The 22,190-nt window shown below is 41.7% G+C and overlaps 1 protein-coding gene across 1 annotated transcript in view; it reads left to right on the plus strand.

Annotated features, from left to right (window-relative positions):
• LOC140730338 (lutropin-choriogonadotropic hormone receptor-like) overlaps window positions 1–22,190 on the plus strand; it is a 126,721-nt gene that overhangs the window by 43,288 nt on the left and 61,243 nt on the right. The window contains exon 2 of the mRNA XM_073050617.1: window positions 3,916–3,987. Coding sequence (XP_072906718.1) covers window positions 3,916–3,987 — 72 coding nt within the window. The remainder of the gene's footprint in view (window positions 1–3,915; window positions 3,988–22,190) is intronic.

The raw sequence follows: 22,190 nt of genomic DNA on the forward strand, positions 1-22,190 counted from the left end.
AAGAGATCTAGAATACAAGAGCAGGGATGTGATGCTGAGGCTTTATAAGGCACTGGTGAGGCCCCACCTTGAGTATTGTGAAAAGTTTTGGGCTCCTTATGTAAGAAAAGATGTTTTGGCATTTGAGAGGATTCAGAGGAGGTTCACAATGATGATTCTAAGAATGAAAGGTTTATCATATGAGGAACGTTTGATGGTCTGGGCCTGTACTCACTGGAATTTAGAATGATGGGAGGATATCATTGAAACCTTTCGAATATTGAAAGGCCAAGACAGAGTAGATGTGGAAAGGATGTTTCCTACGGTCAGGAGTCTAGGACAAGAGGGCACAGCCTCAGGATAGAGGGATATCCATTCAAAACAGAGATGTTGAGAAATTTCTTTAGCCAGAGGGTGGTGGATTTGTGGAATTTGCATCGTTGGGTGTAGTTAAGGCAGAGATTGATAGGTTTTTGATTGGCCACAACATCAAGGTTATGGATAGAAGGCCAGGAACTGGAGTTGAGGAGGGCAAAAAATGGTAAAAAGGGATCAGCCGTGATTGGTGGAGCCTAATTCTGTTACTATGTCTTATGGTCTATGGTCTTAATAGAGCAGGGAGTTTTTAAGAAGATTCAATAAAGCTGCAGATGCTGGAAATCTGAAACTAAAATAGAAAATGCTTGTAACACTCACCAGATCAGATAGCATTTTACATTTCCAATATTCAGTTTATATACTTTCTCTCTTCTTTTCAGCTATTTTACATTTCAGCTATACATGTGTGCCTCCTGCAAATGTACTCCAACCATTGACTCAGTAGGTAGCACCACCTTGCATGTTATTCAGACTCCTCATCCCCACCAGGTTGCAGGTATTCTGTTTTATTTCCTCTGCCCCTCCCCTATCTTTCTGCAAATTAAAATTTTTCATTTCAAACCCTTCTCCTGTTTTTTTCCAGTTCACAAAGTTATCCACCGGGAATGTTTCTTTCATGACTCCCTCCAGTGGTCTTGTCTGACCTGCTGAGTAATTCCTGCACTTCCAGCTTTCACATTTCCAGTATCTGTAGTACTTTTCTTTTGAAGTGAATTGGAATTGCTATTGTTGAAATAACAGACACAGTTAATTGGTCACCACAGCTGAAACCAAGACATAGACGGACATGCCTGGTTGCATGTCATTTCATCTTCCCTTTCCATTCCCACTCTCCTTTCCATTCCTACATCAACCTACTTGACCTTGGCCTTCTCTATTGCCACTTGAAGAAACTTGAAGAACAGGACCTGATATTCCACCTATAGCCCAATGGCAGAACTTTGACTTTTCCGGATTCAGGTAACCCACTTCCCCATGTTTCTATCCCTCTCCTACCAGTTCAGCCTGGTTCTCTCTCTCTTTGTTCACCTTTTCTGTCCCTTCCCTCACCCTCTCATTACCAAAACTCATCACCCTCTCCCACCTCGTTCCATCTGCTTTCTTCCAGCAGTTTATTCATGTTCAATCTGTGTTTTCAATTGATGCCACCAAGCATGGTATGTCCATTAAAAATAGTGGTGGGGGGAAGGGTTGTACACAAATAATTGGCTTTACAGGAAAGGGAAAAGATGTCATTGCAGGTGATCCTCTGGGATAACAGGATGAAGGGAAATGAATCCAGGGAGTTGTCCCAGTTAGATGGGTGATGGAGGAAAGGAACTGGAGGAACATGGCATGCTAGGCAAGTGTTGAATGATATGAATAGGCAGGGCATAAACTGTGACAGGGCATAAACATGAATGAACAGGTTCAGTTATAGATCTGGAGAAATTATTGCTGCATATTTGGGAATTAAATATCTTGCCCAGAGTTTTGAAAAATAAGTACTGGCAGCTGTTTAGTCTTGGACTAGAGACATGGCAACCTGTCTTTCAGCCCATCAGATCAGCAGCAACTATCAACTACACTGATCTCACTTCTTCCTCTTGCATTGCCCTTTCTCCCAGAATGCAGATACTCATCTGCGTTTGGAGCAACTTGCAGCAGCTGAATTGATATACCAACCATTACATCTTTAGAACTGGAGGTTTACCAGAATGCCTAGGGGAAACACAGATAGCCATGGGAAGAACATGCGAGCTTCACACGATTAGTACTTAAGGTCTGGATTAAGCCTAATTTGCCAGCTCTTTGAGATGGTGGTTCTGCGGCCTGCAGTTGGCTAGTGATGCAACACTGAATTGAGATGAACTAAACTGATCAACAAGAGGACCACAACCTTGTTGTGGGGTTTGAAGGCTTGCATGCTTCAAATGACCTGGAGAGCTATGCTGGCTGAATTCAATACTTTGTGCTTTGGCTCTTGGTAGAGTCACCCATGACAAACAGGCCAAAGGGTAGAGGCCATGCTAAGAGTGGCCCACCAGTCCTCCAGATTTGAGGGTTCAGCTCAGGGCTAACAAACCTGACTGGTCAAAAAACAATTGTTTCAGAAACAGCAATGAAGAAGAACTTCTATATGGACCTTCATTACTGCCCTAAATGCCAGTGGCGTAATGGACAGTAAGGACGAAACTAAATGCCCCTGGACTCCTGGTTTGATATTCTGTGTGTTATTCGCCCACTTTCCATCGTTTGCACAATTTGTTCTTTCTTTCACGCATTGTGTGTTTAATATTTTCTTTGAACGGACTCCACGTTTCTTTGTTTCGTGGCTACCTGTAGGAGGATGGATCTCAGAGACATTTCTTATAGACATACTTTGATAATAAATGTACTCTGAATCTTTTGAACTTTGGTTGTGGTAAAATTGTGCTATCAATAGCATTAACATTTCAAATGATTTGGTAGCATTTTGTAACAACCAATAAGGCAGCTAAAATCCATTAATCAGATGGGGATTTTAATCTCTTGTTTATCTGATGCATTCTTTCTCTTCCTATAGAATTTGTTTTCAAATATTAAAAATAAAATGCCAATTGCAATAAAATTGAATTATTTTGTGCCATTGAAACTTCAGTTCAACAAAAGAAGAGGACAGCATTCTTTTATTTAACTTGAATCGCTTGATTCTAAGTTTGTTCTATTTCTAAAGTCAAATCAATCTTTCACTTAGGAAAACTGTTTTTGCAGATTTTACTGGGACTAATATTGTCATGTTATACTGTATAAATACAATATTCTTACTATTGCAATCAGTTGAGTTGTTTACAGACCTGGCCCTAGCTAGTCAGTTTTTCTAAGTTGCTTCCTTCATATCTCTTTCTCCTCTCTTTTCCTCATTACCCTTGCCCTGCTCCTATCTTCTTCCATGTACTCATCGTATTCAGCTTATGGATAAATTTGTGCAACATGCAAGTAACTACTGCAAATTATGATATTTATGATTGCTTCAGAATGATCCTGACATCACAAGTTTATTTCAGCATAACCGATGACCTGATTTATCTTGATTCCGCTTGTATTAGTTGCTTTTATCATCTGCTAAAATGTTTTAAAAATCAGCTTTATTTATCATGTGTACATACAATAAAATGCATTGTTTTGTGTTGGGGGCAGCTGCAAGTGTTTGGTATCAACGTGGCATGCCTGGCTAACCCTAACCATACGTACTTGGAATGTAGGAGCACCCGGCGATACTCACGCAGTCATAGGGAGAGCACACAAACTTCTCACTAATAGTGGCGGCAATTGAACCCTGATCGATGATCTGTGGCACTGTAAAGCAATTGCGCTAACCGCTGTGCCACCTTGTGCTTGGGTTAACTAATGGTGTGAATAATTAAAGTGGATTGTGCATGACACAAAGTTACACCTGTGGTTTTCCAGGCTACCTTAAATGATGTTGGAACAAAGAGTGAGGGCATTATGCCAGGTGCCAAATATCTTCACACGTTTGTTTTCTTCAGTCTGCTCAGTTACATAACTAACATTGATGTTTTCTCTTTTTTTTTCCAGGAAGTTTACCCACCTGCCCTTGAAAAAGATCCAAAGACATTCTTTTGAAGGACTTAGAGATATCATAAGAATGTAAGTTTAAAAGTTTAATTCTGGGTCTGAAATTGTGATAAGTTATTGATGCAAACAGAGAAGGGGCGAACGAAAGTGAGGCGAGTTCAGGGGATGAGCCGAGATAGTGTGTTGCGGTATCCCAGGCAGAGAAGTTACAATGCCCACTGAACTGGCCCAGGAATGAGGTTGGGTCACTCTGGGCATCACTGAATTTGGGGCCTGGGCAGAGAAATTACAATGCATGTTGAACTGGCCCGGATGCGAGGTTGAATCGCTTTGGGCATGTGGTGAACTACATATACCTGTCTGGACACGGCCCCCCTGCTGACTGCTCCTGTGGCTCCTCCCACAGACCCCTGTATAAAGGCGATTGGAGGCACTGCTCCTCCCTCAGTCTCCAGGATGTTGTGTGATGGTCTCTTGCTGCTGACGGTGCTTTCTTCCAGCTAATAAAAGCCTATCTCGACTCACGTCTCCGAGAGTTATTGATGGGGCATCAGGGCACCGAGCTAATTTGAAGAGCTTGGGAGTGGCTTTGGGCTAGGTGGCAAAATCTGGGCTTGGAGTGCGTTGCTGGACAGTGTGGTTTAGGCCCAGAGCTTTTCATAGCAGTAGTGCCTGGATCCTGGTATGAGGTACAATGTGCTGTTTAGACAATTTACAAACTTTGTAAATGCTGGCCCAGAATTCGGAGGCAAGAGCTGATTTCACTCGGTTGCCACAAACTTCACTCCTCTCTCCAAGGCGTGGAGCCTTTTGCTGTTCCATTTTTGGGACAATTTAAGTGCTGGCCCAGACAGACTGAAAAGACAGGGTGTCAGGATCAGAGGTGAAAACAGATTTTGCTCATTCTCCATGGTGGTCATTGCCATAGCCCTGAGACTGTGAAGATTGACCTGGCTGCTGTGCTCTGTGCCTGCTAATATGGTAAACTGATCAGAGAGGCTTTGGGCCTACTCCAGGCTGCTCTGGGATCTAGATCTGAGGACTCAATTTTGGTTCAGAATGCTGTTGTTTCCTTCAATTGTTTGCATAATTGTTATTTTTTTTCTCTTGTACCTCGAGGGTTGGTCTTTTATTTTTATTTTTGTTCTTTTTTTCTTTAGTTGGGTTCTTTTCAGTTTTTAAATTTGTGGCTACCTGTGAGTAAGCAAATCTCAAGGTTGTATAATTTATACATTCTTTGATAATAAATAAATGAATCTTGAATCATTTTGTGTTTAGATATCAAATGTACATGCATTTCAAGAAATACCTAAACTTCGTGTGGGATTTCATGAATTAAATTCTCCTGGTTGCATTTTTACATCTCTAGTGATTTCTTTTACCACACTGTCCTTCTACTCCTGTAATCCATTCATGCCCTGTATTCTTCATTTATGTTCTGCATGTCAGTTATTTTAGTTACCTATCTAAAAGCCTCCTAATGGCGGTGCACATAGTGCACGCGGCCTCTCTGGAGAATGGATATCTATTTCGTGTTAAGTAGGGATCCATGCACAATCCTGATTTGATGGAGGCAAACGTGAGAGCGTGGAGGAACATCTGGAGAAACTTCTGAAATGCCCACTTTGCTGCTGCTGTTACTGTGCGGTCCCGAATCTCCGGAGGAGAAGGCCTCCGAGACCTCAGCTTTGCTTGTTTTGGTGGCCGGGATGAGATCGAAGGCGCTCGGCAGAGGATGGCGCTCGGGAGGCTGTATCGGAGGGGCTGGTCGGAGGCTCGAAGTTTTCGGACGGACTCAGAGTCTGCTGTCGTTGGGTGCTTCCGAGACATTAATTGTCAGTGCCTGGAAGTTTATGGCAGGGAGAGTTTCTCCCTTTTGCTGCCTGATATCGATGGAATTATTGGAGTCGATTGGGACTTTGAGACTTTTTTTTAAACCACGTCCATGGTCTGCGTTTATCAAATTACAGTATTGCTTTGCACTGCTGTAACTATATGCTATAATTATGTGGTTTTGTCAGTGTGAGTCTTGGTTTGTCCTTTTTTTATTTTGTGATATCACTCTGGAGGAACATTGTATCATTTCTTAATGCATGCATGCATTTCTAAATGACAATAAATGAGGACTGAGTGTCCTCATAATCTAATAATCTAATTTGTACCTGCTTCGACCATTTGTTTTGGCACCTCGTTCCAGGTACTCACTACTCTCTGCATAAAGAAGTTACCTCTCCGGTCTCTTTAATCTCTCCCCTCTTATCTTGTATCTGTGTTCTCTAGTTTTGGACTGTCCAACCTTGGTGAAAAGACTAAGGTCATCCACCTTATCTGTACTCCTCATGATTTTATAAAAGGCACTTTAGTCCAAGCAACATCTTCTTAAGTCTCTTCTGCACCCCCCTTCAGCCTGACAATGTCTTTTCTATAACAGGGTGACCAAAATTGTACACAATACTCCAAGTGTAGCCTCACCAATGACACATAGAACTGCAACACAATGTTCTTAGTCCTGACTGATGAAAATCAGTATACAAAAAGCCACCTTCACCACTCTGTCTAATTGGACAGCAATTTTCAGTGAACTGTGCACTTGTACTCCCAGGTTCCTGTACTTCACAACAGTTGTCACTGGTCTTACCCCTGGTTTGACAATCCAAAATACATCCCCTCACATTAAGTTGAAATCCATTTGCCATTCCTCAGCCCTCTCCCTAACTGATCAAATTCTCTTTCTAAGCTTTCATTGTAACCTGCTTCACAATTAACACACTCATTTAGTATAATCAGCAAACTTGCTAATCTTACCATGTGCATTTGTATTCAAATTATTTAGATAAATATTGAATAACAGAGCTCCTAACACTGACCCCTGGAGTCCCCTCTTGTCACAGGCCTCCAGTCAGACAATTGACTTAATGATTCTACATACTAATCACATCTCTTAATTGGCATTTGTCAATTTAGATTTGTCAAAAATCAAATTCCAGATGGTTTGTACTTGGCTACAGATGAACACTGGGAGGACTAAAATCATTGATTTTAATGACACGCATTGTTCCCTATGATTATACTGCCTACCCTGTTACTGTGTATCTGATCATTCACTAATTACTGTTGTTGTGATGTGAGTATTATTAAAAGCAAGTTAATACTAATTGGGAAGCTGTGGTAGCAAGAAGAGGGATCCGGGGTTGGCGGGGTCTTTACTTCTGCTCTTTTTACTCCCAGTATGCATTGTATATAGTTCCTCCACCCATGCCGCACGAGGTACCTGGAAGCCTCTGTATTGTAAATATCGTTTGCCGTCCCAGATAAAGATGCTCTTTTGGCCATCAAGTTGTCGAGTGGTCTTTTTGTAAAGTAGAAGTTACCACAGCTGCATACATCAATATCCTGCTTCCTCCCAGAGCTGAGCTTCTAAGTCTATATTCTGTCCATCACTAAAACACTACAAGTTTAGTTTCTTAACATTCTTGTCTTTACTTGATATAGCTCTTTGTCCAATTTTTAGAATGCTTTCTACATTGAAGCTTTTAATTGTGCCATTATTCAGGCATTAAATTTAGATGGTTGTTATTCTATGCATAGATGACTTTGCTGATCTTTAAGAGGATAAATTTTGTCTATGAGCCAGTCCTCATCAGGGGATCAGAGGTGGAGAGAGTCAGCAACTTTAAATTCCTCAGTGTTATCATTTCAGAGCTTCTAATTCCATATTTTGGGATGTTTTCTGCATTGGAGCTATTAAATGTGCTATTATTAAGGCATTAAAATAAACTCACTTAATAATTTAGGTTCATTTAGGTGGTTGTTATTCTCTGTATCAGTAATTAATATACAGTGGCATGCAAAAGTTTGGGCAACCCTAGATCAAAATTTCTGTTACGGAATTTCTCACAGAACTAGATAGATAGATAGATAGATAGATAGATACTTTATTCATCCCCATGGGGAAATTCAACTTTTTTTTTTCCAATGTCCCATACACTTGTTGTAGCAAAACTAATAACATACAATACTTAACTCAGTAAAAAAATATGATATGCATCTAAATCACTATCTCAAAAAGCATTAATAATAGCTTTTAAAAAGTTCTTAAGTCCTGGCGGTTGAATTGTAAAGCCTAATGGCATTGGGGAGTATTGACCTCTTCATCCTGTCTGAGGAGCATTGAAGCCTAGAAGCCTTTTGCAAGGAAGAATGGGCGAAAATCCCCCCAAACAAGAATTGAAAGACTCTTAGCTGGCTACAGAAAGCATTTACAAGTAGTGATACTTGCCAAAGGGGGTGTTACTAAGTACAGGTAGTCCCCGAGTTACGAACGTACAACTTACGGACAACTCGTACTTGTGAACCGAGGAAGGAGAATGCCATCTGCCATTTTAAGTTAGATCGTGACGCCGTCTGCCATTTTAAGTCATTGCCATTGACATTGTGTTGAGTGTTTAACTTTGTACTTGGCTTAAATTTTTCTTAGTAAGATTCACCCTGATCTCCCCACCCCCCCCCCCCCCCCGCCACCGTTCCGGTCGGCTGGTGGTGCAGTGAGATCAGTACCAGGCTCAAGAACGGAGGTTCCCCAGTTCGATCCAGTGACAGACTGTGCCCGTGCTGGGTTGATGTCGATCCAGTGACTCCCATACCATCCGTGCCGGGTTGATGTCGAGCTCAGAACTCAACCTCGTAAAAACAAAACACTGCCACCTCCAGTTTGAATTCCCACGCGGAATATTGTGGATGATCAAATACCCAAACCCAGCACAGCCCCCACTTGTCCCATTTAGCCTGTCTCAGTGCGGTGGACTTTAGGAACTGGGGATTTCAGTGCCGGTGGTCCTTAGGACCCAGCGGACCTCGGGAGCCGGCGGAGCTTGGGACCCACTGCACGCAGTGTTTCTGTTCCATTGATGGGAAGCGATTGCGATTGAAAATAAAGTGGAAATAATAAAGCGTTTGGAAAGAGGTGAAACGCCATCAGTCATTGGAAAAGCGTTAGGCTACAGTCGGTCAACGATCGGAACAATTTTAAAGGATAACGGATAAAATGAGAATAATGGAGCATGTGAAAGGCCCTGCCCCAATGAAAGCTACAATTATTACTAAGCAACGCAGTGGTTTAATAATTGGAATACATATGTTTCTTAAGTGTTTTATATGCATAGAAAAGTAAAATATATACTATATACTAAGACAAACGTTTGACTAACTGACGCTAAATAATACCGGATGTATCTGTTCTGACTTACATACAAATCCGACTTAAAGACGGACTCAGGATCGGAACTCGTACGTAACCCGGGGACTGCCTGTACCGACCATGCAGGGTGCCCTAACTTTTGCTTCGGGCCCTTTTCCTTTTTTGTTATTTTAAAACTGTAAAAGATGGAAATAAAAAAAAGTAATCTTGCTTAAGTTATTAAAGAAATGTGTCATCTTTAACTTTATGCCTTTTGGAAATCAGGTCATCTTTTACTTGCTTAGCTATTCACAGTAACAGAAATTTTGACCAAGGGTGCCCAAACTTTTGCATGCCACTGTATGTATTGAATGTATAATTAATTATCACTTGATGCTTTTTCATGGATGGTTCATAAATATCATTTACTCAGACAATTCAATTTTAAGAGAAAATTTCTGCATGTGTGTGTGTGTGTGTGTGTGTGTATGTATATGAACTTAAAAAATACAAATATGCAGACATCTCAGCAAAAATCTTTCCCTCTCCGTTACAGGCAGTTCATCCTGTCAAAATTCCAAATTACCTTAAACATAGAGCAATTGTCAATATTAAAATAACTTTGGACATAGGAATAGTAAAAAAAATGTGGTAGGCTGTTTAACGTGAGAGTTTTTCCTCTCTAAGGATCATGATTCTTCCTAAAAGGGCAATAGAAGCAGAATTGTGAAGTGTTTTAAAGGCAGTGTAGCCACGTTATCAATTTATCGGGAATAGAATTTTACCGTGGAGACTGGGAAGTGGAATTGAGCTTAAATTCAAATCATCTATGATATGGTAGAAAAGGCTTGAAGGGCTGAGAGGCAACTCCTGTGTGATAGGTTTGTTCATTCGCCCATAACTGGCAACTCTCAGTCAGGGCACTACCCACTTGTACTGTGCTGGTGGACTCTTTATAGAGCCCATTGAATTCATCCACTGGCCAATTGAAATGTGCAGGTGAAATCAGCTGCCAAGAAGAGTTAAGTAAAGCTTTTGACTACGTTTAATTAAATCAATTGAAATGTTTTTCAAAGTAAACATTTTAGTCAGTATTTGTGTATTCTGATTGCATTCATCTGATAGACAGATTTACTTTAATTAAACTTCCCTCATTAATATTTCAATAGGAGTGGTGTGGTCGCTTAGTGGATGGCGTCCCGCTATTACAGCGCCAGCATCCTAGGGTCAAGTCCTGCCACTGTCTGTGAGGAGTTTGTATGTTCTCCCTGTGACTGCATGGGTTTCCTCCCATATCCCGAAGACGTACACATCAGTAGGTTAATCGTTCACATGGGTATAATTTGGTGTACAGGCTCATTGGGCCAGAAGGGCCTGTTACTGTGCTTTATCTCTAAAAGAAAAATTTGTTTATTATCTGTACCATTCTACTGAATTGAAATAAAATTACAAACACTTAACTAGTCAGAAACACCTGTGAGGGAGAAAGAGCTAATACTGAGCCAACCTAGCACTCAGCATCAGTAAGACAAAAGAGCTGATTGTGGAATTCAGAAAGGGTAAGACGAAGGAACACGTAACAATCCTCATAGGGATCGGAAGTGGAGAGAGTGAGCAGTTTCAAGTTCCTGGGTGTCAAGATCTCTGAGGATCTAACCTGGTCCCAACATATTGATGTAGTTATAAAGAAGGCAAGACAGCAGCTACACTTTATTAGGAGTTTGAAGAGAATTGGCATGTCAACAAATACACTCAAAAACTTCTATAATTGTACTGTGGAGAGCATTCTGACAGACTGCATCACTGTCTGGTATGGAGGGGCTACTGCACAGGACCAAAAGAAGGTTGTAAATTTAGTCAGCTCCATCTTGGGCACTAGCCTACAAAGTACCCAGGACATCTTCAGGGAGTGGTGTCTTAGAAAGGCAGCGTCCATTATTAAGGACCTCCAGCACCCAGAGCATGCCTTTTTCTCACTGTTACCATCAGGTAGGAAGTACAGAAGCCTGAAGGCACACATTCAGTGATTCAAGAACAGCTTCTTCTCCTCTGCCATCTGATTCCTAAATGGACATTAAACCCTTGAACACTACCTCACTTTTTTTAATATACAGTATTTCTGTTTTTGCACAGTTTTAAAATCTGTTCAATATACATAATTGATTTACTTGTTTATTTATTATTATTATGTTTTATTTTATTATTTTTTCTCTCTGCTAGATTATGTATTGCATTGAACTGCTGCTGTTAAATTAACAAATTTCACGTCACATGCCAGTGATAATAAACCTGATTCTGATTTTAGTTTGATGGTAAATGTTCTTAATTGTCTTTGACAATTCAAATGTACTTTCAATTTTTAAAAAATAATATTTTACTTTTTTGATATTTTCATTTTTAATGGGGCTTGAGTGACTTGGAACATTTGTGAATATTAAAAACACTCATTTTAATTCTCAGCTTTGGAAATCGTTAAGTTGGGCCTTATCGGTTGTCAAAGTTATTCGGATGCTGCAGCCATCCAGTTGCAATGGAAGAAGCCCTAAACAATATGCAGCATTGATGAGTGGCAGTTGGCCTTCCAAAGGAGAACTGCTCTCTGACAATTACTGTGGAATGAAAAGTAATATCCAGTATAGAAGCAACCAGGAAAGCTTAAATGCTTTCTTCATAACTGCACTCACATGCTGGGCCCAGGATAGGTCCTCCAACACAATAACACATAGTTTCTAACCCTCTCCACCCCTGATACTCCGATGAAGTCTGTCTCATTGATGCACCATCAATAACTCTCGGAGACAGGAGATTAGGCTTTTATTAGCTGCAAACGTGACCACGACATCTTGGAGACTGAGGAAGGAGCAGTGCCTCCAATCGCCTTTATACAGGGGTCTGTGGGAGGAGCCACAGGAGCAGTCAGCAGAGGGGCGTGTCCAGACAGGTATACACATAGTTTACCACATTCACCCCCCCCCTTTTGTTTTAAAAGAGAGTCCCCACAGGCAAAGTTTCTCACAAGTATATTTACAGGTTAAGTCTATCAGGTGGTTGAGTCTGTCGCTGTGATCTACGTAGCACCGGTGGTGATTGCACCGGTGACGGTGGTTGTGCTGGCTCCGGCCTGACTTGAGGTGCCAGCCCTTTAGGCATCAGTAATCCCTCATGCGTGTGCCTGGCACCCGGTATGGGAGTGTGAGGAGTCTGCGTAGGGCTTGGTGTGCGTGTGGGCCTCGGCTGAGAGGGGAGTGTGCGCGGGGTCTTGTGGGTATATGTATAGATCGGTGGGTACGGGGTTCATAGTCACCGTGGAGCGTTCAGAGTAGGGGTCTGGTGCTCCTGCGGGTGTCAGGTCGTGGATGGAGACCATGTCCTACTGCCCATCAGGTAAGACCATGTAGGCATACTGGGGGTTCACATGAAGTAGGTGAACCCTCTCGACCATCGGGGAGTATTTATTGCTCCTCGCATGTTTCCGGAGCAGCACTGGCCCTGGGGACATCAGCCAAGCCGGTAGGGTGGTCCCAGTGGCAGATTTCCTGGGAAAAGAAGAGTCGCTCATGAGGGGTGGCATTGGTGGACGTGCGTAACAGGGAGCGGATGGAGTGGAGTGCCTCTGGGAGGACCTCCTGCCAGCGAGAGACCGGCAGTCCCTTTGACCTAAGGGCTAAGAGTGTGGCCTTCCACACAGTGGCATTCTCCCTCTCCACCTGTCCATTCCCCCGGGGATTATAGCTCGTGGTCCTACTAGTAGCAATACCCCTAGCCAGCAGGTACTGGCGCAGCTCGTTACTCATAAACGAGGACCCTCTATCACTGTGGATATAGCAGGGATATCCGAACAGAGTGAAGAGCTGGCACAGGGCTTTTATGACAGACGTGGCAGTGGTATTGGGGCAGGGGATGGCAAAGGGGAACCGCGAGTACTCGTCGATGACGTTGAGAAAGTAGACATTGCGGTCAGTGGAGGGAAGGGGGCCCTTAAAGTCGACACTCAGTCGCTCAAAGGGGCGGGTGGCCTTGATAAGGTGTGCCTTTTCAGGACGCTAGAAGTGCGGTTTGCACTCAGCGCAGACTTGACAGTCCCTGGTCATTGCCCTGATTTCCTCAAGGGAGTAAGGCAGGTTCCGGGCTTTCACGAAATGGTAGAGTCGGGTGACCCCCGGGTGACAAAGATCTGCATGGAGGGCGTATAGCCGGTCGAGCTGCGCACTGGCACACGCTCCCCGTGATAGGGCATCAGGGGCTCATTGAGCCTTCCAGGCCAGTATATTAGCTGCAAACGTGACCACAACATCTTGGAGACTGAGGGAGGGGCAGTGCCTCCAATCGCCTTTATACAGGGGTCTGTGGGAGGAGCCACAGGAGCAGTCAGCAGAGGGGCGTGTCCAGACAGGTATACACATAGTTTACCACACTCATGGACCTATGGTTTCCTTCTCCTGAAGTCAATAATCAGCTCCTTGGTTTTTCTGACATTGAGTGAGAGGTTGCTGTTTTGGCACCACTCAGCCATATCTTCAATTTCCTTCCTATATGCTGATTGATCACCACCTTTTGATTGATGTGAAAAACTGGGATATTATTGATATATTGAAGGAAAAATAACAAGGTTCGTAGTACATTTTAATTCAGTATACTGAAATAGAATGGAAAATACAATCAATTGGAATTTTATGTTCAGGGCTTAAATAAGAATTAGTTCTGTCTATTCATTCAGAAGGATTAGAATGTACTTAGTATAATCAGAATTCTATGCTTGGGATTACTGAATATTCAAAGTTCAAAATAAATTTATTATCAAAGGATGAATTTGATACCATATGTTACCTTGAGATTAATTTTCTTGCTGGCATTTGCAGGATAAAAAAGGAAATGCAATAGAATTTCATGAAAAAGCTACACATAAAGGGACAAAGACTGATAACCAATGCTACAAAAGAAAACACACAATGTAAATTAAAATAATACTGAGAACATGAGTTGTAAAGGTCATAGAATCGGTAGCTTCAGAGTAGTGCAGAATAATGTTATCTGCACTGGTTCAGGAGTCTGATCGTTATAGGGTTCCTAAACCTGATGCTGTGGGACCTGATGCCTCTGTACCTCCTTCCCGATAGAAGCAGGACGAGGACATGGCCTAGATGGTGGTGGTCTTTGTTGCTCTCTTGTGGCAGTGCTCCATGTAAATAGTGGGGAGGGCTTTGCCTGTGATGGACTGGGTTGTATCCACCACTTTCTGTGGCTTTCCCCATTCCCAGGCATTGGTGGTTCTATACCAGACTATAATGCAACCAGTATCCTAACTCCATAGTGGAGGATTGCGCTGGTGAAGTGCAGTGCTGACTTATACTGGCAGCAAACAAGCTAGAAATTACTGTATTAAACACAATTTTTCTCAGATACGATCATTACAATCAATAGCCAGTAACTTTCCTAATGGAGTTGAGCTTTTGAACCATCTATATGGCATTTTTACAGTGTGAACTGAAATCTCAAAGGTGCAGGATGGTTGTAGTAGGGTGGGTACAAACCAAATCGAGGCAGCGGGGCCCAGGTCTGAGAGCAAGCAATGAGCCAGTGTTTGGCCATTGCTGGAGTAGACTTGGAGGCAATTTGATGCGACAGAGTCAAGGCAGCAGGGCCCAGGCTCAAGAATCAGGAATGAGCCAGTGTTTGGACATTGCTGGAGCAGACATGCAGCAGAAACGAGGTAAGGCAGAGTTGAGGCAGTGGGGCCCGAGCCCGGGTCTGAGCATGAGGCTCGACCTGTTTTAATTTGATGATTTAAGTGCCAGGCCAGAGTGGAAAGGTTGTGTTTAGGCCGAATCAAGGTGGCAGGACTCGGGCCTGAGAGTGTATCAAAACAGCAGGGCCCGAGTCCAAGAGTGAGAAACCACCTGAGGTTTGGCCAAAAGGTCAGGGTATCAGGGCCAGAGGAGAGGGGCAGTCCAGTGTTCCGAGAGGTTTACACATCTCTGCACTGAACTGAGGCTGTGACCTGCATCTATCCTGGATCAGTTACAATGATGACTGGTTTTGGGGCTGTGGGCTCACTTTCATGAACTTCAGTTCTGAATGTTGTTTCCTTACTTTTATTGTTTGTACGATTTTGTTTCTTTCCTGCACATTAGGTGTTTGACAGTCTTTTTTTTAATGGGTCTATTTGGTTTCTTTGGTTTGTAAGGAGATGATTCTCAAAGTATGCATACTTTGATAATAAATGTACTTTCAACTTTGATACTCTGCACCTGTGCATCTTTTGGTGACATACTGAATCTAAGCAAACTTATGAGAAAGGGGAAGTTGTGCCTTCTTTATGATGACACTTATGTGCTGGTCCCAGGACTGATCTTCTGATTTGTTAATGCCAAAGAATTTTAAATTCCTGACCCTCTCCAATCCTGTTTCACTGTGTGGTTTTGAGTGACTGGAATTCTGTGGTTAGATCTGAACTATCTTCAAACCAGCTGTGTCCATGACTGGAGAAGGCTTAATATAGTAAAAGATTTATCTTACTTTCATGTAGATTATTATATTCAAATAGATATGTCACCACTCGTTTTGAACACCACGTACTGCTGCAAATGAGACCAGAACACATTGAGTCAGATAAGCAAGCACGATACTGTCTATCAAAAATATAAAATTAAATGTTTTGGAGCAGCCTGAAAATTCTTCAGCAGAAAAGATTGAAATTGCAATGTAGTGTTAAATTCAGCTTAGAAGATCAGTTGATTTTCATGTAAGTAATGATTTAAGCAAGTATACCAAAGTTTAATTGATCTTTTGTGCTAGTTGTTTATTAGCAGAACTTCTGCTGAGATCGTTACCTGTCATTAACATGACAAGGTGCTCCAAAGGAAGAGTTTACAAATTTCCTCAAATTTACCACATTTCAAAAGCTATAAATTTTCTCCTAAAATTTCAGATGGACATAATGGGCATACTATGTCTAATGGCCATTTGAAAACATAAGCACGAGATTCTGCAGATGCTTCAAATCCAGAGTAAAACACATAAAATGCTGGAGGAACTCAGCAGGCCAGGCAGCATCTGTAGATTGAAGCTTTTTATTTATTACTGCTCCTCCTTCTCACCAGTACTTTCTCTTTATTGAAATACTCCCTGTGGCAGCAGTTTCAGTGAAATCAAATACTGAAAATTTTGCTTAAGCTTATAGAGCCTATTTACATCAGATGAGATTCAGTTTATTGTCATTTAAAAACCACAAATGCAATGCAGTTAAAAAATGAGACAACATTCCTCCAGTATGATATCAACAAAGCACATGACAAAATAGATTACGCCAGAAAATCCACATAACGTTTGGCAATCCCCAGTCCAGAGTCCGGAGAGGCTGCTGCATATTAATATCGCGCTACCATCTTAGCGCGTTCCCCGGAAGGGAGCTCCAAATCCACCAGACAAAACAAGACCAAAAACTAAAGCTACAAGACTTGCACAAAACCACATAGTTACAACATATAGTTACAACAGTGCAAACAATACCATAATTTGATTAAAAACCAGACCATGGGCACAGTAAAAATAGTCCAAAGGTGTTAAAAGACTATAAGTTTTGAAAGAAACCACCACACAGTTTCCACAAGTCCTCAGGGTCCTGATAGACTCATCATCCCACGCCGGCGGCAGAAGGGAATTACCCCGCTATGGACTTCCACGGCGCCACCCGACTCAGCCTCGCAGATGCAGCAGACAATGAAAGCTCCGTCGAACCCAGCCTCGCAGACACAGCACACAGTGAAAGTGACCTGACTGCAGCAGACTCAAAGTCCGTTGAACCTCCGAGCCTCCAGCCATCTCCTCCGGCACAGCTTCTCCGAGCACCATCCTCTGCTGAGCGTATTAAGACAGCCCCGCCAATGGCCATCGGCAACGTGACCCCGAGGACTGGGGGCCTGTTCTTCTCAGCAGAGACCCGGACCTCACAGCAGCAGCAGCAGCAACGAAGAGGGCCTTCCTGGAGATTTCCAGATGTTCCTCCGTGCTCCCACGTCCGTTTTTCATTAGATTAGGATTTGATGTTAATTTCACATTTTTGTTACAAATTTTTGTTCCTTCAGTGCCAAAGTATATCTTTTCAGTATTTTACATAAATAAAATAATTATTATAATAAAACATTTATTTCAGGCATTTTTATTCAACATTCATCTGTATATAATGTTAAATGCCTTCCGAAGAATAGTGGCCGAGGCAAATAATTCACAAAACTTAATAAAGCTCCATTTACTCAATAGAATGCCTCAAGTGTTTCAAGGAAAATTATCAAACAAAAGTTAACATCTAACCAAAAAAGGGTGTAATTTGGGATGTTTATGCTTGACTAAGCCTATGCCTAGTATTTGCCTTTTGGAATGTCCACAGCAAAACAATTTTCAGTGGCCACAGCTTATAATGCCTTGCATGTGCCTCTGCAGTGGTCACTACGAGAAGAGTAGGTAATAGATGCTGAGGCTTGTGATAGTCTTGACTTGAGGCAGTTTGTGCTAAGAAACTTAGAATGCTTCCAAGCCTCTTAGAGGTGCATAGAAACAATCAAAGAAAATAAATAGTTTAATGTTTTAAATGATTAAGAACTGTATTCAACTTAATATTATGTATTAAATAAATAATTTCACATGCAGTTTAATTAGGGTCATTTTCTCTGTGCAGATATGTGACTCTGCAGTAGATGCATAAGCCTTGTCAAGGTTTACAACTAAGAGCAGAGGCACGAGGTAAAAAATACTGCCATTTGTCTCCAGCACATTTGGTACTCCTCTGCAATAGTGGATAGGCATGGGGATCCAGAATATTCTGATACATGCACTACAGCTGGCGATCTGAGAGGCCACACACAATAGATCAAATGAACTAAAGATTGGTCCAATAGAGGCATTTATATGTAAGAAGAGACAAAAGGTGTAGAGGTTTAAGGAGGAATGATGAGGCATACAAAAGTGAGATAGGTCAGCTGATTCAGTGTTGTCACAACAACAACTTCACACTCAATATCAACAAGACCAAGGAACTTGTGAACTTCACACCAGTCCTCATTGAAGGGTCACTAGTGGAAAGGGTGACCAGTTTCAAGTTCCTGGACATCAACATCTCAAGAGGTTCTGTCCTAGGGCAAATATATTGATGCAGCCATGAAGAAGACATGCCAGTGCCTCAGCTTTGCTAGCGAATGCTGGATTTGGCAAGGCAAGGAAGAATACAATCCTAATGATATCAAAGGAGATTAGTGTAGATCGAATATTTTTTTAAAAAAAAGGTCACCATGCATATGGTTGGCTGGAAAGCCCACAAAAAGGATTTAAAATTGCCTGAGTTGCTTGAATTAAGATCACAGAAACATAGAAAACCTACAGCACAATACAGGCCCTTCAGCCCACAAAGCTGTACTGAACATGTCCTTACCTTGGAACTTACCTAGGGCTATCCATAGCCCTCTGTTTTTCTGAGCTCCGTGTACCTGTCAAGGAATCTCTTAAAAGACCCTATCGTATCCGCCTCCACCACCGTCGCAGGCAGCCCATTCCACATACTCACTACTCCGTGTTTTTTTAAAAAAACTTAACCCTGACCCCACCTCTGTACCTACTTCCAAGCACCTTAAAACTGTGCCCTCTCATGCTAGATATTTCAGCCCTGGGAAAAAGCCTTTGACTATCCACACGATCAATGCCTCTCATTATCTTATCTACCTCTACCAGATCATTGTCACTTCCAGTTGATTGTGTGTCCAGATGATGAAAGTCCACAAGGTAGAACTGTGAGAAGAACCTGAAAACATTTGTAAGTGTTATTTTTAGGCTACCAAATTGGAGTTGTGATATTGACTACCTACAGGCTGAATTTTGATTTAGAGGCATCATCCTACAAATTGTAGCTTCTCACCACTGGCTTCTCAGTTGACTGGAGGTGAATATAATTGGGTAGTCAAAAAAACAAGTTTATTTGTTTAGCACTTTTCAAATATGACGCAGTTCAACATAGAACAAGATATAAAAATCAAACATCTAATTTCAGACAATGTATAAGGGAAAAAAATCACACAAATAGATATAATAAATACAGCGTAGGAGATTCTAATTAAAAGCTACAGTGAAAAGAAAAGCTTTAAAAGAGCTTAAATTTGGGACTGACTTCAGATCCTCTGGAAGCTTATTCCAGAAATGTGGAGCATAGTAACTAAAAGCTGCTTCGCCATATTTAGTTTTGACCCTGGGGACAGTAAGCAGACCTCACCCCGATAACCTGAGAGCTCGGGAAGGTTCATAATGCAGCAAGAGATTGGAGGTGTATTTTGGCTGTAGACCATTCAGTGCCTTATAAACCAGCAGTAATATTTTAAAGTCATTTCTCTGATGGACAGGAAGTCAGTTTAGTGATCTGAGAACTGGAGTGATATGTTCTGCTTTCATGGTCCTAGTGAAGACTCTAGCAGCAGCGTTCTGAATGAGCTGCAGCTGTCTGAGGGATCTTTAACAGAGACTTGTGAAAACGGCATTACAGTTGTCAAGACAACTAAAAAAAATCCATGAATGTTTTTTACTAGATCGTGCTGAGACATAAGTTCTTTAAGTCTCACTATATTTTAAGATGTTAGCAGGCTGTCTTTGAAATTGTCTTAATGTGACAGTGAAAATTTATGTTGGAGTCTATCACAACACCAAGGATTCAGGCTTTGTTTGTGGTCAGTAATGACATGGATTCTAAGTGAGCACTGACTTTTAATCATTCTTCTTTGGCACCAAAAACAATTATTTCAGTTTTCTCATTGTTTAACTGGAGGAAATTTTGGCTCATCCAATCACTAATCTTTCAGTACCTCTTTTTTAGTGATTCTATAGTCACTTGATGACACTGTTACATAAATCTGAATGTCATCTGCATTATTAAGGTAAAATATTTTGTTGCTTACCCCATGATTTGAGCTAGAGTGAGTATGTATATGTTAAACAGAGGAGGCCCTAGTATCAACCCTTTAGGCACTCTGCATTTCATTTTTGTTTGGTCAGTTATGCAGCTACCAACTGATACAAACTAGTACAACCTGAAAATATGATTTAATTCACTTTAGGACTGTACCGATAGTCATGGGGAACTTTACATACGTCCAATTAGCAGAGGAGTCAAATTCATGGAATGCATATAAGCTGATTATCTACACTGAAAGAGAAAAGAAGTTCTCTTATTATGTTATGGTGGTGAAGAATTCCAAGGTATTTATGGAACAGTATCACTTACTTCTGATGACTGTGGCAAACTCTGCACAGACTGCACATTTCACTCCGCAGCAGAATACGTGCATGTGACAGATGCATTCTGTGCTTTGAGAAAGAAACAACTGGTAAGATATTTTGGAAATCTTACTGAGCAACAAAATAGGATTAAATTGATATTCATGGTGTAAATGGGTCTTCAGCATGAAGTGACCAACATTTTACAGTGACTGAGAAGATACATTGAAGGGCAAAGAAATGACTAGCAGCTATGGAAACAATGCATAATTCACAAAGAAATTATATTCCTTTAAGGAAAATGGTGCATAACTGGCTGACAGCAGAAATGATAGATGATAGTATATGCAATGAGGAGGCTTAAAAGTTGACAATAGGCCTGAGGGTCATGAGCATTTTAGAGTTTAGAGGACCAAGGAATTGAAAACACAAGGAAGGCAGAATGTAACAGTAAGCTAGGAAGAAACATAAAAACAGACTGCAAAAGCTTTAATAGGTATGTAAAAAGAAAACAAGGTTCTTCATAGGGAATTGGGTGCTATGTAAATCGGCAGGACCCCAGGGTTGTGATCTCAGGTTTGCTACCTATGCCATGTGCTACTGAGGCCAGAACTAGGAAATTATAGTTTTACATGTGGCTAAGGAGTTGTTGTAGAAGGGAGGGTATAAGATTTTTAGTCATTGGGCTCTCTTCCAAGGAAGGTGAGACCTGTATAGAAGGGACGGTTTGCACCTGAACTGGAGGGGACTAATATCTTAGTGGGAAGGTTTGTTAATGCTGCACGGTGGGGTTTAAACTAGAGCTGCAGGGAGATGGGAACCAGAGTGCCAGAACAGTTCATGGAGAAGTTTTGGAGACTGATGTTCATAAGACCTTAGACAAAGTCAGGAATCAAGAGGTTGAGCATGGTACGACTAATGTCCTGGGATACATATGTTTCAAAGCAAGAAATATCATAGGAAAGGCAGCTGAGCCTGGATGAGTCAGGGCATGGATCAACACCTGGAATAATGATATTATAACCATTAGTGAGACTCGGCTGCAGGAGTGATAGGACTGGGAGCTCAGTATTCTGGGGTTCTGTTGTTTTAGATGTGACAGGTTGGGAGGGATTAAATGAGAAGGGGTGGCCTTACTAGTCAGGGAAAATGTCGTGGTAGTGCTCCATCAGGATTGACTGGAGAATTGTCTGGTGAGGCGTTATGGGTGGAACTCAGAAATAAGATGCAGAGCAAATGAATAAGTATTGCTTAGGAAAAATGTATCAGATAATTGGTGAGATAAAAACTGATCAATCCTAAGGGATGTAGGGTGGCTTCTGAAATGATGGATGTGCTGCCTATCATCTTCTAAAATCTCACAGTTTCTGGAATTGACCCCATGCTTTGGAAGTTTTTTCTTTTATTGAGATGCAGTGCAGTATAGGTCCTTTCTGACCTTCGAACCATGCCACCCAACAATCCCCCAATTTAATTCAAGCCTAATCATGGGACAATTTACAATGACCAATTAACCTGCCAACCAGTGCATCTTTGGACTGTGGGAGGAAATTGGAACACCCGGAGGAAACCCACACGGTCACAGGAAGAATGTACGAACTCCTTATTGGCAGTGAGAATTGTACTGGAACACCAATATTGTAAAGCATTGTGCTAACCACTATGCTACCATTGTAACATTAAAAATTAAGATTTTTATTTTTTAACAAGCCATAATTAATCTGCTTGGTCACATCATGTAATTATTACTTAGACCCCCAAGAGCATGATCTCAATTTAAGAAGTTTTATCCCTTTTTGCCATCCCTTGCCTACACATGAACCTATCTGTCATGAAGAAATGGTTGTGA

The sequence above is a fragment of the Hemitrygon akajei genome, chromosome 7 (assembly GCF_048418815.1).
Source record: "Hemitrygon akajei chromosome 7, sHemAka1.3, whole genome shotgun sequence".
NCBI lineage: Eukaryota > Metazoa > Chordata > Chondrichthyes > Myliobatiformes > Dasyatidae > Hemitrygon > Hemitrygon akajei.